The 15,298-nt window shown below is 29.3% G+C and overlaps 1 protein-coding gene across 2 annotated transcripts in view; it reads left to right on the top strand.

The window, feature by feature from the left end:
* The window catches only part of LOC106690798 (cleavage and polyadenylation specificity factor subunit 6), a 26,016-nt gene extending 15,796 nt beyond the window's left edge, over positions 1 to 10,220 (top strand). Inside the window, exons 9-13 of one of the 2 annotated variants that reach the window (XM_014436369.3) lie at positions 6,772 to 6,931; positions 8,469 to 8,624; positions 8,701 to 8,776; positions 9,242 to 9,331; positions 9,777 to 10,220. In XM_014436369.3, coding sequence (XP_014291855.1) covers positions 6,772 to 6,931; positions 8,469 to 8,624; positions 8,701 to 8,776; positions 9,242 to 9,331; positions 9,777 to 9,915 — 621 coding nt within the window. In that variant the 3' untranslated portion in view covers positions 9,916 to 10,220. The remainder of the gene's footprint in view (positions 1 to 6,771; positions 6,932 to 8,468; positions 8,625 to 8,700; positions 8,777 to 9,241; positions 9,332 to 9,776) is intronic. The other variant, XM_014436368.2, reaches the window with a different exon arrangement.
* The last annotated feature ends 5,078 nt before the right edge of the window (positions 10,221 to 15,298 follow it).

Raw genomic sequence — 15,298 nt, 5'->3', positions numbered from 1 at the left:
TAGTTAACCATAAAATGTAGATAATGTTTATTGATGAATATGTAATGAGTTAACAAGTATTATGGATTCGTAATTGGTCAGAGGAAATTTAGAATAAATATAGAAAAGTTGGGAAGTACAATCTAGCTCCTCACTTTCCTAGACACCCTGTGGAAATAGCAATGTTAATAACACTTTTCTCTTGACCGGTGTAAACAACAGATTTTAAAATGTTAATAAAATGTGTAATTAGCAATGTTATCTCAGGTGTAAAGTCTTATTTAGGGAGTAACTGTTCTTTGGCAAAAACTTCAATTTTTAAAAAAGTTACTAATTTTGTACTGATGGTTTCACTTGATGGAGTAATAAAAACTTTTCTCTTATCGATACAAATTTTTATTGATGGTATATACATAATAGTTTTATATTTATATAAAATTAGTTCTTAGTTCAAAGCTAAACATAGTATTTTAGTTCATCGGTTTTAGGTTATATGTTACAATTGTTGATATTTTTAAGCTGTGCTAGAAACGATATGCATTATTCTTTTGTCTTTTGATTTTTGTTATTGTACAAAATAAAAATATTTTAGTTATATTAATATTCTTTAAGAATTACTGAAGTATTTTTTAACAAAATTTTAGTTTTTTTCCTGAACTTAATCACTTTTCTAAAGGACTTTCTTTATTTTAATAAACAAATGAAAAGAACAGAATGAATGGAGTTGCTACAGCAGTAAAAACGTGTATTTTATAGGTAAAGTAAGTAGAGATATCATTTCAAATATTTAGAATATTGAAGGCATTAATTGGAAATCTTGATTTCATAAAACTCAATTTTTTTTATCTACTTTTAGTCTAAATCTATGGTGCTTTTACCAAGAAAGTTTTGGAGAAATTCTTAAAATTTGCTCAATTGACCTCCAATATTTCCCAGAAATATAAAACCGCAATAAAGCTCTAAAAAGTAATTTTGTAAGTAAAAAAAAAAAGTAAAGAACTTCTCCAAAATTTCCCATTACACTGTCTAATTCCTGGTACTTATGATTTTTTTTTTCTTTATGGTGTTTTAGATTAATTGCTGTAAGCATTTTTACTTGGCTTACTTTAGTTAAATATTATAAAAACTTATTCTGCACTGTTAATTTGAATGTTTTTTATAATTTAACCAGATTCACACAGTTAATTGTTGTTATCTATCAATATTATTTTCACTGTTAACTATATTTTGAATTTCAGACTACTAGATTGAAAACAAAATAGTTTTTTCTTGGCTAATACCAATTATACCAATAGGAATATTATGGATTATTTTCTCCCTTGCCCAATCATCAATTATTTTTTTAACAACTCTTTATTAACGTTTGAGAAAACCTGAAGCATTAGGAAATCCTCTCTATTGTCGTTAATACTTACTAATTAATTATTTATATGAGTTCAACCATTTTATTAATATGAATATAAAAAAATATTTTGGACTATATTTTAATCTTGAAAAGTAATCATTGTATGATTTAGTAATTATTGAGTATTTTTTGCTAAATTAAAAAATATACCTAGTCTGCCCCATTATCATTAAAAATATTATAGAAGCGTTGGTCATATGAAAGTTCATTTAAATATCGATATCTTTATGATTTTTCTATTGTCATTTTGTTATTGATGGTTCTACATGCTCAGTAGCAAAATGCAAAATGCTCATGCTGAGGTATGCCAATGTTCAGATAATTGCATCAACCTCTTTATTTAAACAATTGTAACATGTTCCTTAGCTATAGAAAGCTGAGTAAATTCAGTAGTAAGTCATTTCCATATAGTATTAGTTGCCTGCTTAGTAAGTTTGGAGGACTTAAATAAGTCAAAAGCATTACATAAATTTTTAGTTATAGCTGATAAACTTTTGTCAAACTACTGAACAAATGAATATTTAATATTTTAATAGTTTATTTGTGCTATTTTTAAATTATTAATTTTCCTGAGTTGATCTAGTGCTTTATCATGTTAACAAAGCTTTTTATGAATATTGAAAAGTATAGTGGAAAAAAAAAACAGTGATATCAAGGTAGCTTAATAGTAAAAGTATTTTTTATTTTTCCCCATGCCTGAACAAATTTTATGTTCCAGAACTGACAAATAGGCGAGTACTGACTTTTCCCTGATCCTGAAGCCTCAACAATTGCCTTAATATTTGTTTTGGTTTGTCTCTTTTATGCACACATGGCTGTCCTATTAAAGGCTTTTATTCCCTCCTCCTTCTATGTAGTTATTTTTAACAATTACAGAACCACTTTTTTTGGATGTATTAACGTTATAGGAATATATTACTTTCCTTCTTATATTTTTACCCACCATTAATTCAATTTAAAAAAAAATATATATATATAGGACATCTGTTTTTTCTCATAGTCTTCATACATTTATTATACTATTACAGCAAGTAATGTTTTATCATTATGTGATTGACAAATCACTATTTTTATTTAACAAAAAAAATTATTTTTTGATGTACTTAAAGGATTTATTTGAGATGAATTATTGATAAATTTCTAAAAAAAAAAATTAAGTTTGTGTCTGATATTTAAAAAAAAAAAAAGGAAAGGTAGGAGCCTTTAGCCTTTATAACTGTCGAGCAAGCAGTTGTCAGCTGCCAGCAGTCACTGCTTATTGCAGTACAATTGGCAGTACCAGCAAAAGTATTTGTTCAGCAGTTTCAAACATATCTCCCCTAACATCTTTATCACCTAACCCCTTTATCATTATTTCTGCTATAACCATATATTGTCATCGCCTACTTAATGAAAGTGTTCATAATGTTTGTGTATATAGCTACTTTTCAGGAGATTAAAAAATCTTTTTATTATACTTTTTACTTTGTACTAATAGGAATAATTTCTATCTGTCTGGGTTAGGTCTGTTTCATTCTTTCAACCTTAGATTTGTGTTTGTAAGACTTTGTTTTACAAAATTTCTTTTTGGTAAATTAAATTCAACAAATGTTATTTTTTTTATCACATTTGTTACTTACTTAATTTCACATTTGTTGGTTATGTGTTTACCATATTTTGTTTTATATTTATTAATTTTGTGTTCTAATACATTCCTCATACTCAGAAATGTTATATTTATTTTAATAGCTTCTGAACCTTCTCTAAAAAATTCTAAATCATTGGTCTTCCCAGAGTTTTTTTTAAACAAAAATTACTTTTCATATAAGTACATCATCAATATTTTTATATAAATAATTTTATTTGCTATTTCTTATAAAAAAAAAAAAAAAAAAAAAAAAGAATAATAAATGTATTTCCCAAATTGTTTTATGTTTACATTAAACAATATTTTAATCTAAGAATTTTTGAATTACTGATGGTCCTCGTGCTTATGTCAGGTTCCATTCCCTCAAAGATGACATAAGAAAATGATATTTTTAAAACATTTAACAGATATCAATTTTCACGTGGACTGAAATTAATTGAAAAAATATATTAAAAGTGAGAAAAGAAAAGGGATACTATAAAATATTTTTATAATATGTATAAGGAATGTTCACTTACATTCGGTGTAATTTTTTTTTAGAATGCCCCAATTGAATTCATGTCTCTTTTGCACTATTGAACACAAATCCTTTTTCACTCATTCTTTTTTAAATTAATTTAATAGGTTTATTTTTACACACACACATATATATATATGCAATGATTTTATGACAGCTTCATTTGATTATTTAACAACATTGCTTTGCCTTTGCTTTGACATCAAACTGTTCCTTGTAGATATTTGTGGATGACATAACTTCAAAACATGAAACAGGCATTGTTTGTATGACTTCATAATGCTTGTATGGCATAAATTTATATGAATAAATTTTCTTCTTTGATTTTCCTTAAACATTGTGTGCTTTAAATTATAAAACGTTAATAAACATAAATCTTTTACTGGAAAATCTTTGTAGTAGTATGTGTAAAAAAAAGTGTGATTTTGGTTTGGAATTTAGAGCAATAAAAAAATGCATTTTTTTTTTCTATTTAAAGACAACATACCTCATGATATGTAGAATTTTTCACATGTTACTTTCACAGTGTAAAGTATTATATTAATGCAGTTACATTGTAATATAAATGTATCATTTATCTTTAATTTTCTCTAAATATTAGATATACCTATTAATGTTCTCTTTGGAAAATAAAAATCATTGTTATTACATATTTTTAAGTCCCATTAATTTTTAGATAATATTGGATGTATTTTAGTTTTTATTTGAAATATGAAAATTACCTTACTATTCTGAATCGTTTGTTTCCCGATATATAAAAAATACATTTGTTAAGATAAAATCCATCTGTCATATTTTGTTTTATACTATTGAAATGAATTCTAAGATATTCCAAGATTGATTAATGTGTATATATTAAAATGAATAAATAGTTTTTAATTAATAACTCAGATTGTAATTTTGCTAACTTATTATTTATCATTAGAAATCTTTTAATGATTTTTAAAGATAGGTTTTAAATATGTGGAAGGGACCTATTTTGAAAATTAATGGAATAGAATCAAGAAGGATCTGGAAAAGCGTACTGATTATTGAATGGATATTTCCAAGTTCTAAGATCTTATCAATAGTGGAAAGATAAATAGTTGTAACCCTTTGTTTTGTGAAAATGGGTTGATTACAATGATTACAATGAGGTGCCATCTTTCTGTTTGGAATGGTAAAACATTCCAGGAGTAAAGAGTCATAATAATATTTCTTTATGTGACTTTTACTACCTTTTACCATTCCAGGTTGAGGATGGCATCTTTATCATCTTGTAATTAACTGATTTTCACCAAAATTAGGTTTACTAATTCTACCCATTAATTTGGTGTAAAAATTATGATTTTCCTTAGTGTTGTTTTATATTAAAGGGGTAAGTGAATAAAGGGGCTTTGTAACATTTTTTGTTAGTTTTTTAATCTTTAGTATGGATGAAGGGGATAGGTGCCTATCTAGCCGTGTGAGGTTCTCTAACCTCAATAATGGGATACCTAGATGTAGACCTCATGGGCTATGTGCACTTCAAAACAGAACAAACTTCAACAAAAAAAAAATTGGACCTTGTTTTCTGAAAATTTATTATTTGTCACATACCCCCCTACATTTATAACATTTTTTTTACATTGCCATTTTTTTAGGGTTCTATCCCATCTTCACGGTTGTATTCTGTTCATTGCTACTCCTGTGAGTAACATAACAATATATTCAAAAGGAGGGGGTAAAAGAGTGGAACAACTACTTTGAGGGAACTCCTGAAGGTGTTACATAACCTCTTAGTCTTGATGTGGACTGATAAGTGGTGCTAGAAGCTTAGAATAAAAAAATTCTAACAAAAATAAAGAGGTATTTCGCTCTTACCATGCACCTTATCTTCTCCAACCTATTTTACCTGGGCTTTGTACCCCATGTTGAAAGAATACTGTCGAGGTTTCTTTGTGCAGATATTAATATTTAATACTACTTCCATAACATCACAAAGTAGTTCAAATGTAGACACTCTTGTTAGATATGAGAACAATTTATTAGTTAATACTGAAATAACAAGAACAGATTTTGACCGACAGTAGTAACAATGAACAGAGTGAGATCTTGAAGATGGGTTAGGAGCTCTAAACACTGACGGTGTAGGAAATGTGTTATAAATAAAACAGTATTGAGGAAGAAAGTATTTTTCACACCTAATTAGTGGATAACAATAAATGTTCCAATAAAATTTAAAGCATTGTAATTAATTTACCATTCCTCATGCTTAAAATCTTTAGAACTTAGTTGTGAATCTGGCTATCTCACCTTTTAGGATAGAGTGTTAAATCAGATTTCTAGTTACCCTATTTTATTGTTGTATTACTTCTAAAAATATATAGTGTTCATTACAAAATATACATTGACCTCTTCTCTTTCCTCATTCCTTAAACATCGTGAACCTCTTTGAAAGTCTGAATAATCATATTTTAATTACTCTCAGTATGCCTTTCCAAAACCCTCCACTGTCCCTACATTGATTTTCTTCTTAGATTCCTACCATATACTCACCATCTTACTTGAAAATATATTCATTTCTGTGAACCTGCTCATTTTTTTTAGGACTAATAATAAACTTAAAACCTTATAGGTAATTTATTGTTTTATTATTGAATTTCCACATCTAATTTAAACTATTAATTAAAATATGTCCAATCATAATGAACTTATTCATTACATTCTTACATAATGCTTATGGGATGTGGGTTCCTATTTTTTCTTTCTGATACTATCCTTTTATATGTATAGATTCCAGATAGTTCCATTGTCCTCATAAATATTTAACTATTAAGTACAGACAGCTTAAAATGTTGGTAAAGAATCATTGTATCACATTTTGTGTTTACTATGATCATAATATATTATGTATACATCTGGTTTTCGGGAAATTATTATTTATATAGTACACTTACATAAAAATACATAGTTTGTAAATATATACATAATTTATTTGGCCTATATTTGTGTATAGCTCAAGCATAAATTATTATCTGTACAGAGTATAACCAAGCGTATGTATCCACACAATTATTTACTATATAATAAGTATAGTTTATAAGTAACCATTTATTTTCTTATGCAGACTCATGGTTTGTATTAACTGTATGTTTGAGATAACTTGTTTATTGTTACTGGTTTTTATGTAAAGTAAATTTTAAGGGCTAGATAGCATTAAATTTAGGCTTTTTTATTAGATGACTGTAATAGTATTGATGTATATGTTATTATGCCAAGTAGTACCCGATGGGCGGTCAGCAGCCACCACCTCAGCAGCAGCAGCTCGTGTCAATGGACAAACAGCCGCAGTTCTCAGAAATAGAGTTTGAGGAGATCATGTCACGGAACAGGACAGTTTCTAGCTCGGCAATATCAAGGGCCATCTCAGATGCTGCTACAGGTTATATTTCCTCAGAAAACAGAAGAAAATATTATTGTCTTGTTCTTATTAAGTCGACTGACATCTGGCCTACTATATTTTCTCTATAGATTTCATGAGATGTTCAGTTTTATGTTCTGGACTCAAAATGTTACCGCTTATTAGTTGGAATTAATATGATATATGGCTCTTATTAAATAGAATAAATTATTTTCAAAGGAAATCTTTCATTTTATGATGATTTGTTAATTTTTGATTGAGTACTATAAATATTTTTATTTTTTTAAATGTGTATTAAAATAAAATTACTTTTTAATTTATTAATAGAATTTTGTTTGAGACTGTCTTGTTTTTGACAAAAGACTGTTTGTTTGTGTTATCTATTTCGTTTTAGTCAGCCCCGTGAAATAATTAATTTAGGCATTATTCTTGTGAAGTTATTACATTTTTTTTCTCAAATACATCGAATTAAGACAAATCTAATTTAGAAGAGCTGTCTTATTTTTTTTTATTTAAGCATTTATGAACATTTTTTGGCCTCATCTTTTTTTTTATATACTTTTAATGTTTTATTTACTTTTTCAATTAGCCTGAGAACTTGTATTAAACTGGTTGTCATGAAGAATTTACTTAAAATTTGAATGTAATTGTTTCACAATTTTCACCATTGTTTCCCAATTGTTAATAATTTTACTCAAAAATTTTGAACTTGTAACCCGTAAACTTAATTATTTTTCATTTACATTTTTACCATTATAATATTCCGCTGGTTCTACTATTAGATTATTGAAGTATTTGGCAGAATTGGTCTTACTTTTAAAGCTAGTGTTTTTTTTTGTCATGAAGGCTTAGATTAGATGTGTTTCATAAATTCTTCTCAAAGTATTATCAAATTAGAAAACCTTCATTCTTCTTAACTCTTTATTTTGTCTTGTGTGATGTTTTTCTACATGACTGCTGATTCTATAACATCTCATCTAAAAAAGTTACAAATGATCAAACATACATCTACATCTCTAGGATGAAGTGTTGTATTTTCTCAATAACACTACATTTATATTAAATCTCAAAAGAAAAATATGAACTTTTTTTTATTACTTTGCTTAACTTGATTATTTATTATTTATTGAGATATAAATAGGCTTTTCTTAATGTTAGTTAATATTAAAGTTACAACACATTCCTTGCTTGTTTTATAAATGATAGAAGATGGCCAGGTGTCAGTGGAGAGAATGTTATATCTTCTTTTTTATTATTATTTGATTTTTTAGTTAGCTGTTTCACAAACTGTTGCTAATCTAGTTCAAAAATGAGTAGCATTTCACATTGTATCATATCTCACTTTGTATCAGACATTTTATTTTTATTTATTATTTTTTTTTTTACTTTATAATCTTAATGTTGTATTCTTCATGTATGCAACATAAACATGATTTTGTCCTTTAAAGAAAAATATATTGTCTTGGATGTTGAATGTTTTATTTAAATTAATACTTTAAAATTATTATATATTATTTATTTTTGACAAAAACAATGAACACTTTTAACTTATTTTCAGGTGAATTTTCCAGTGCAATTGAAACTCTAGGAACTGCTATATCTTTGATCAAACAGTCCAAGATATCTAATGATGACAGATGTAAAATCTTGATATCCTCACTACAAGATACTTTGCATGGTGTTGAGGCTAAGAGATATGCTTCAAGTAGGAGGGGTTTGTATTTTTAATTTTTTTGATGTGATTGAAGCTCTGTGAAAACCATATATAATGATTAAATTAATTTTTTCAGAACGGTCCCGATCTCGTGATCGGGCACCTCATAGGAGGTCTCGGAGGAGCAGATCTAGAGAGAGAAGTCGTGATAGGTATGAAAGAGTTCTAATAATTTAATTATTTGTACCAACAGGACTTCATTATTATTATTTTTATATTAAAAGTTGTTCAAATAATGGGTTCTACAAATTTCTCTGAAATTTTCTTTTTAAATTTTACTTGAAAGTAAAAAAAAATTTACTATTAGATGAATTAATGTAGGAGTTTTTTAGATTTGCTTACAAAAAATTCCCTAAAATAAAAGTCTTTTTGGTTAACTGGCGTGTATTTATTTTATCAACATAAACTGCTCATAAATTGAAGTGGACCACAAACAAAAATGTAGAAAGTAGTTTCCTTTTTTGACATGGACTTTTGAAGATGCGACAGGATTCCAAATTATGATCAAGTCTTAATTTTTATTTGTGCTCCAATTCTGTGGTCTGTGCATTTTATATTTGTTTTATTTCTTAAAAATTTTAGTTTCTTTATCTAAAGATGAAGTATGTTTTTTTTAGATACTACGGGGAGAGCGGTGGAAGTAGTAGCTATGGTAGGGAGAGGTCCAGGAGCCGGGAAAGAGATCGAGAAAGGAGTCGTGATGACAGGTAATCCACATATTCTGATTATTTAATTCATGACTGATAAGAATAAAAAATATGCTTACAGAGAGGTTAGTATGTAATTGATTAGAATTTTGAAAAAAAAACAACAGATTTTTCATTAATTCTGACTGGTGATATAATGATGATATTTCTTTAGGCCGTATTTATTTAATAAATACTGTATAACAGTTTTAGAAATTACTAATTTTTAATCCGCATTCCTGTAAATATAAATAAATTTTTTAAAACAAAAAGTTTGGTTAGCAAAGCTAAAGGTATGCATTTAATGGAGACTTTTATTAAAATATTCCTTAATTAATTCTTATACACCTGTTACTTAATTTATGTTCAAATAGGACCTGATGAACTGTGCTGAATCAATCTTACCTCATGGTTATCACCTTTAATTGTTATCTAAAATCCTATTTTCACATTAGCTTGTGCTTAGTTCCAGATACTATGAAGAAAGATATAGGGAGAGAGAAAAGGAAAGGGACAGAGACAGAGATCGTGAAAGAGAGCGCGAAGGAAGACATTCGGAGAGGGAGCGAGAAAGAGAGAGCACGAGGACTTCCTCCAGGCATTAATTACTCCCATAAATCAGCTCTCTTTGCTGTTTCATTTTAGAGACATTTTTTATTCACTAATTATTTTGTCTTAGTGGTTTATTTTTAAAGAACCATCTATGGGCTAAATTTTCAAGATTTTTTTTATTTTAAAAGCTTTGGCTTAATTAAATATTTTTATTTTATTTTTCTCCTTATTATTAATATAGACTTAAGTACTATATAAGTTAGTTGAAACACCATCTTCAGAATAATGTCTGTTAGCATTATAGTAATTTTTTTTATTATATAGTATATAGTTTGTACTTGTGAGGTTTGCTTTGTACATATTACTATAAAAGATTATAATTAAAGATTCAAAAAAAAAAAAATTGATTTTTTTAATTAATATCCCATTATAAAACTTTTACAATTTATATCCCATTTCAAAAAAAACTAAATTATAATGCTCTTTATCAAATTTTTTTTTTACAAAATTCGTTTTGCACCAGAAATATGAATTATTTTGGGCAAAAAATCTAAATTAGAAATTTTATGGATCGTAGTGCTTCCTGTCAATGTTTTAATTTGGAGGTCTCTAAATCCAATCATTTAATGTGCTTTAAATACGAGGGTGGCCTGAATAGTTTCCGACCTAACAAAAATACAAAACATTTTTTTAATTTTTCACATAGTCTCCTTGTTACTCTACACACTTCTCCCATCCCTGTCCAAAAAGTACATGGCATTTTTCTCTGCAAAATAATTGTTCATGAGGTGACTGCCTCTTCATTTGATAAAAATCTCTGTCCTCCAAGCGCACTTTTTAGGTGAGGTTACAAAAAGAAGTCGCTTGGGGCTAGATCTAGTAAGGCGGATGGTCAAACAGTTCAAACCGTAATTCGTGGATTTTCACCCTGGTAACCAGGTGTGAGACAGTGTGTTGTCTTGGTAAAACAGGATTTTCTTTTTCTTAAGTTCTGCCTTCAGCTTATCAAGTAATGATGCGTAGTATGCTCTTATAATGGTTTTTCCTTTTAGATGTTAGTCGATTATAGTAACTCTATGACTATCCCAAAAAACAGTCTCCATCAATTTCCCAGCCTAGAAAACAGTTTTTGCTTTTTTTTGGAGCTAGTTCTTTCTTTGCAGTCCACTGGACTGTATTTTTGTTTCAGGCGTATAATGGTGTATCTAAGTTTCATCTACAGTAATTAACCGGCACCAAAACTCGGATTTATTGTGCCAACAGAACATTGGAAATGTTCATTCGAACACATTTTTGGTCTATGTAGCTCCCAACGTGCGGACAGCTTTGTTATATTGACTGTTAATAAACACTGCGCGTCCAAAATGGCTGAAACTTTGGTGGGTAACTGTCAACTGAAGAACAACAAAATTCACTTGCTTTTATTTACGATTGCTGCCATCTTCACGTTGGAAACTGTTCAGACCACCCTCGTATGAATTAACCTAAAAAGTATAAGAGAAGTTGGATGTAGTGAAAATTGAATCTTACTATTTATTATACTATATATAGATTAAAATCATGCTTTTTTGATAATGAAGAAGTGGATTTGTGGAGGACTACTACTGAAAGATTATCACTAAGTTATAGCAACACAAGGCTTTTTTTATATTATAAAATTCAGGCCTAATTGTGTTTTATCTAGGTGAAAGTTGGGCTCAATGAAAGTTGTTAATACAAATATATTCTATACATATTTTAAATTAATAACGGTTCTTTGAATTGACAAAATGTGTGGAATTTTGAAAGGTCTATTTACTGATTTGTCTAAATGTTAACTATAAAGTAATAATTTAGATTTTAATTTTGGAAATTCCATAAAAGTAAATGAAATCCCCTTAATAAATAAAATTTGATACTATTAATGTATGTAGAAGGATTGGAAGCCCCTACTTTAGAAAAATGTTCATACTAAGAGACCTACTACTCAAGAATCTTGAGAGGCCAAACATAAAAATCTTATGTTTTTATTAAGACTATTCTTAAAAGACTAGTGAATGAAAATTTAACACATCCTTCCCAGTAAGTATTAACATATATTTAATAGTTAGTTCTCTTAGACGAAGAAAACTGAAAATCTTTATTAAACTTGTAGGCTAGTCAGTGCGCCTCCCCAGTGGAGGTCATGGTAAATTGCCAGTTTCACCACAAATGGGGTATAGGAAGTTGACATCCAGTCCAAGACTGAAGAATTGAAAGATAGATTCAATAGAGAGGTTGGACCCAGCAGGGCCCTGTTTCATAATAAAGTACAAACTAATACTATTAGTCTTGTCGATTTAACTTAATACAATTACACTGACTTGTACAATAGTAACTTGTATTTTAGTATTTTTTAATTCCTGTAATATCACTAATAGTCCTCCCTATCATGAAAAAAATAAGTATTAGTATTATTACCACACTAGTTTCTACACTTGTACTATTAGCTTTCATTATGAAACAGGGCCCAGGTAGAAAGTCTAAACTGGGCATTACATTTATAAACACAAGTGGCAGATTATTAGCGGCCAACAGATACACTTCCTCAGCTACCTCTGTGAGCAGATAAGATAACCTCCTGGATATCATTTGGAATTTCATACCCTAAAAATGAGTGAATAGACCTCTCAGAGGCTGTTCCCTAATAATGAGAAAAGAGAAGAATGCAAGGAAGAGATATTGCTTGCACTTCGATATTACTTATGACCAATCTACCTTAAGTCAACTTTTCCTTGCGTTCATATTCATTATTATCCATATTACAACAGATCCAACAATCCAAAATTTATTAACATATTTAACAAAAATGTTTTTCTTTAGCTGTCCCATAAAACCCCTTAGTAAATTATTCAATAGAAACTTTAATTTTCAAGTTCATTTAATTTTATTTATATACCATGCAGTCCACTCACACTAAAACTGACTACCACCACATTCAAAAAGGGTTCCATGCCCGGCATTCAGTTGTAGGTGTTGATCTCCTGTACACTGGTGTTAGGAAAATATTTTCTTAGGGTAGCCGGAGCCCCTTTAATGGTGGTGATACCTTTCTTGCAAATATATTTGATCAAATTTTGGAGATATTTCCTCCACTAGAATATGCTCTGCTGTTTGACACAATTTCCTGTATAATTTGGTGACCCGCTACGTGCATCCTCTGGGCTGAAGACAACTTTTTTCTGTTGAAAAAGTATGATCAGGTTTCGTAATAATTATGAAAGGGATACGTCATTCAAGATAGCCAACATCACTCATTTTTTATATGGTTAAGGTCACTGGTTTTCTAAAGCTAAATAATGCACCACCAACTGACTAACTTTTCAACTGACACTAACTGAGCAACTTTTCAAGTATTCCATGTGAGGTCGCATGTTAAACTTTCAGCCTCTTATTAACCCTGGTTCTAGTATTACAGGCCACTGCAGCAACCAAATACACCGTGTTTGGGAATCACTGTTCCTCAAGTACTGTCTTTAACTCTTAGAAAGAGCTCTGTAACCAAACCTTTGTGAAGATTTAGCAGTAACCTCTGTAGGAATTTAGCAATTTCACCAAAACTACCACTCATTCTCATATGCCTGTCCTGGAGATAGCTTATTGCTTCTTGTGAGGGCATGTAGATTGCTAGGGGCATATCTCTTACAACTGCTGGAATACACACTGGCCACGAAAGTGTCATATACCATATGACACACCCTTCAACATATTGGACTTGCAGTAGAGTACCAGCGGTTCCGTTACTCTTTATAATGCCTAGTCGCTGTAGATGGTTCTCCCTGATCCTAACTGGTCTCAGGATGGTTAGTATAAGGCTCTCTAGACTTTTGCTCATCATTGCTAACTTTCTTTAGAAGTATCCCTTATTCAGCCCATGATTGAAAAAATCTGTGAAGCGGGTTGTCTCAACTAGTAGTAATATCAAACTTCGCCAAGATAACAAGCTTCTAAGTTTGGAGCAACGCTATAGCATTAGCCGAGTACAATGAACAGTCGTATTCGGTTATCCAATCAAATTAAACTTTGGGAGCCACAGGTTTTCACAGATAGGTCACACTAGTACTATCTTCACAACTGTTTTCTATTTATAGTAGTAAAATTATTGGAACCAAGTGCCAGGGTGCTACCATAACAGCTTTTTCTGACATTGCCTTCACAAGTAATAGCCTGCAAACTATCAGTAAGGCAATAAATCAATCAGAAAAAGCTTCCTAGCATATAGTGAAGTAGATTCAAAAATTAAATATACATAATAAAAGAGCTTAGTTTTATCATTCCAAATATTATTGCTCAGCAATAAAAGAGGTGATTTATTTTCTAAAATAAAAGGAAGAGGGTCCGCATGCAGTTAAATAAAAACTCAAATAGAGATTTAACTATTTATATTGAGCCAACAATTTGCCACATTGCAGGGCTTTCAGGCTCCAAGTTAGAGCGAAAGTGTATTTACCTTCGCTACACATACATATATACACTTTCGCTTTAACTTCGAGTCTGAAAGCCCTGCAACGTGGAACGAAATGTTGACTCAATATTAATAGTTTAATCACTATTTGATAAAACCCAGACCATCTTCCTTTTATTATAACAAATGATCAATCTTCCAGTATATATTATTTTCTGATTTTCTTATTTTTATGTTGACAAAATACCAAGATGGCTGACTGTAAATGAAAATGAGTTGCATTACTAATTATTTAACATACCTTTTATAACTCTGGGTCTCATCACCATCTATTTCAAATTCAAGATAGAAAAAACTATGCACTTGTGGAATTTAAAATAATAATAAATACTGCTTCTAATAAAAACAAGCTACTAACTAAAATCCATATTTTAATAATTTAATTGATGAAGGTTGAGAAACACATTGATTTTTTGTTGTATCCATTAACAATGAATACAACAAAACATCACCCTCAACCTAGAATCGTAATCTGAAATTCCATTCCTGTTGAAATTTAATTTTTGTTAATATTTTTACTTCATTGAAATCATCTAAATATGAAATTATTGGCAAATAATATTTCCATACTATGCAAAATAAAATTGAGCAAATGGCACATGAGTACACTAATTGATATAAATATCAGATAAGCTGTTAAACAAATGCATGCAAACAAATTTGGGCTCTGGTTATTAAAACATTAATTATTGTTACTTTAGATTAAATGGGATCACTGCTGTTCATTTTTAATTCCCAAGGAAACAAATCATTTTTAGTTGAGGTTGGGGCCAGATTTAGAAATATTTTACTTTTCTTTTTCAGAAGGCAATTCTAAATTTTTTGAAAACTCAAGATAAATATGACAAATACTAATTTGTTATCTCTAGAAACAAAAAATAACTTTAAAAACAAATTCACATAACAAGTAACTTAAAAATAATAAATTATCCTCTGAATGGCGGATCTACCAA

Source organism: Halyomorpha halys, unplaced genomic scaffold (genome assembly GCF_000696795.3).
Source record: "Halyomorpha halys isolate HHAL.00 unplaced genomic scaffold, Hhal_1.1 Scaffold1876.1, whole genome shotgun sequence".
Taxonomy (NCBI): Eukaryota; Metazoa; Arthropoda; class Insecta; order Hemiptera; family Pentatomidae; genus Halyomorpha; species Halyomorpha halys.
The sequence above is the reverse complement of the archived record's forward strand: the minus strand, read 5'-3'. Positions and strand labels throughout refer to the sequence as shown.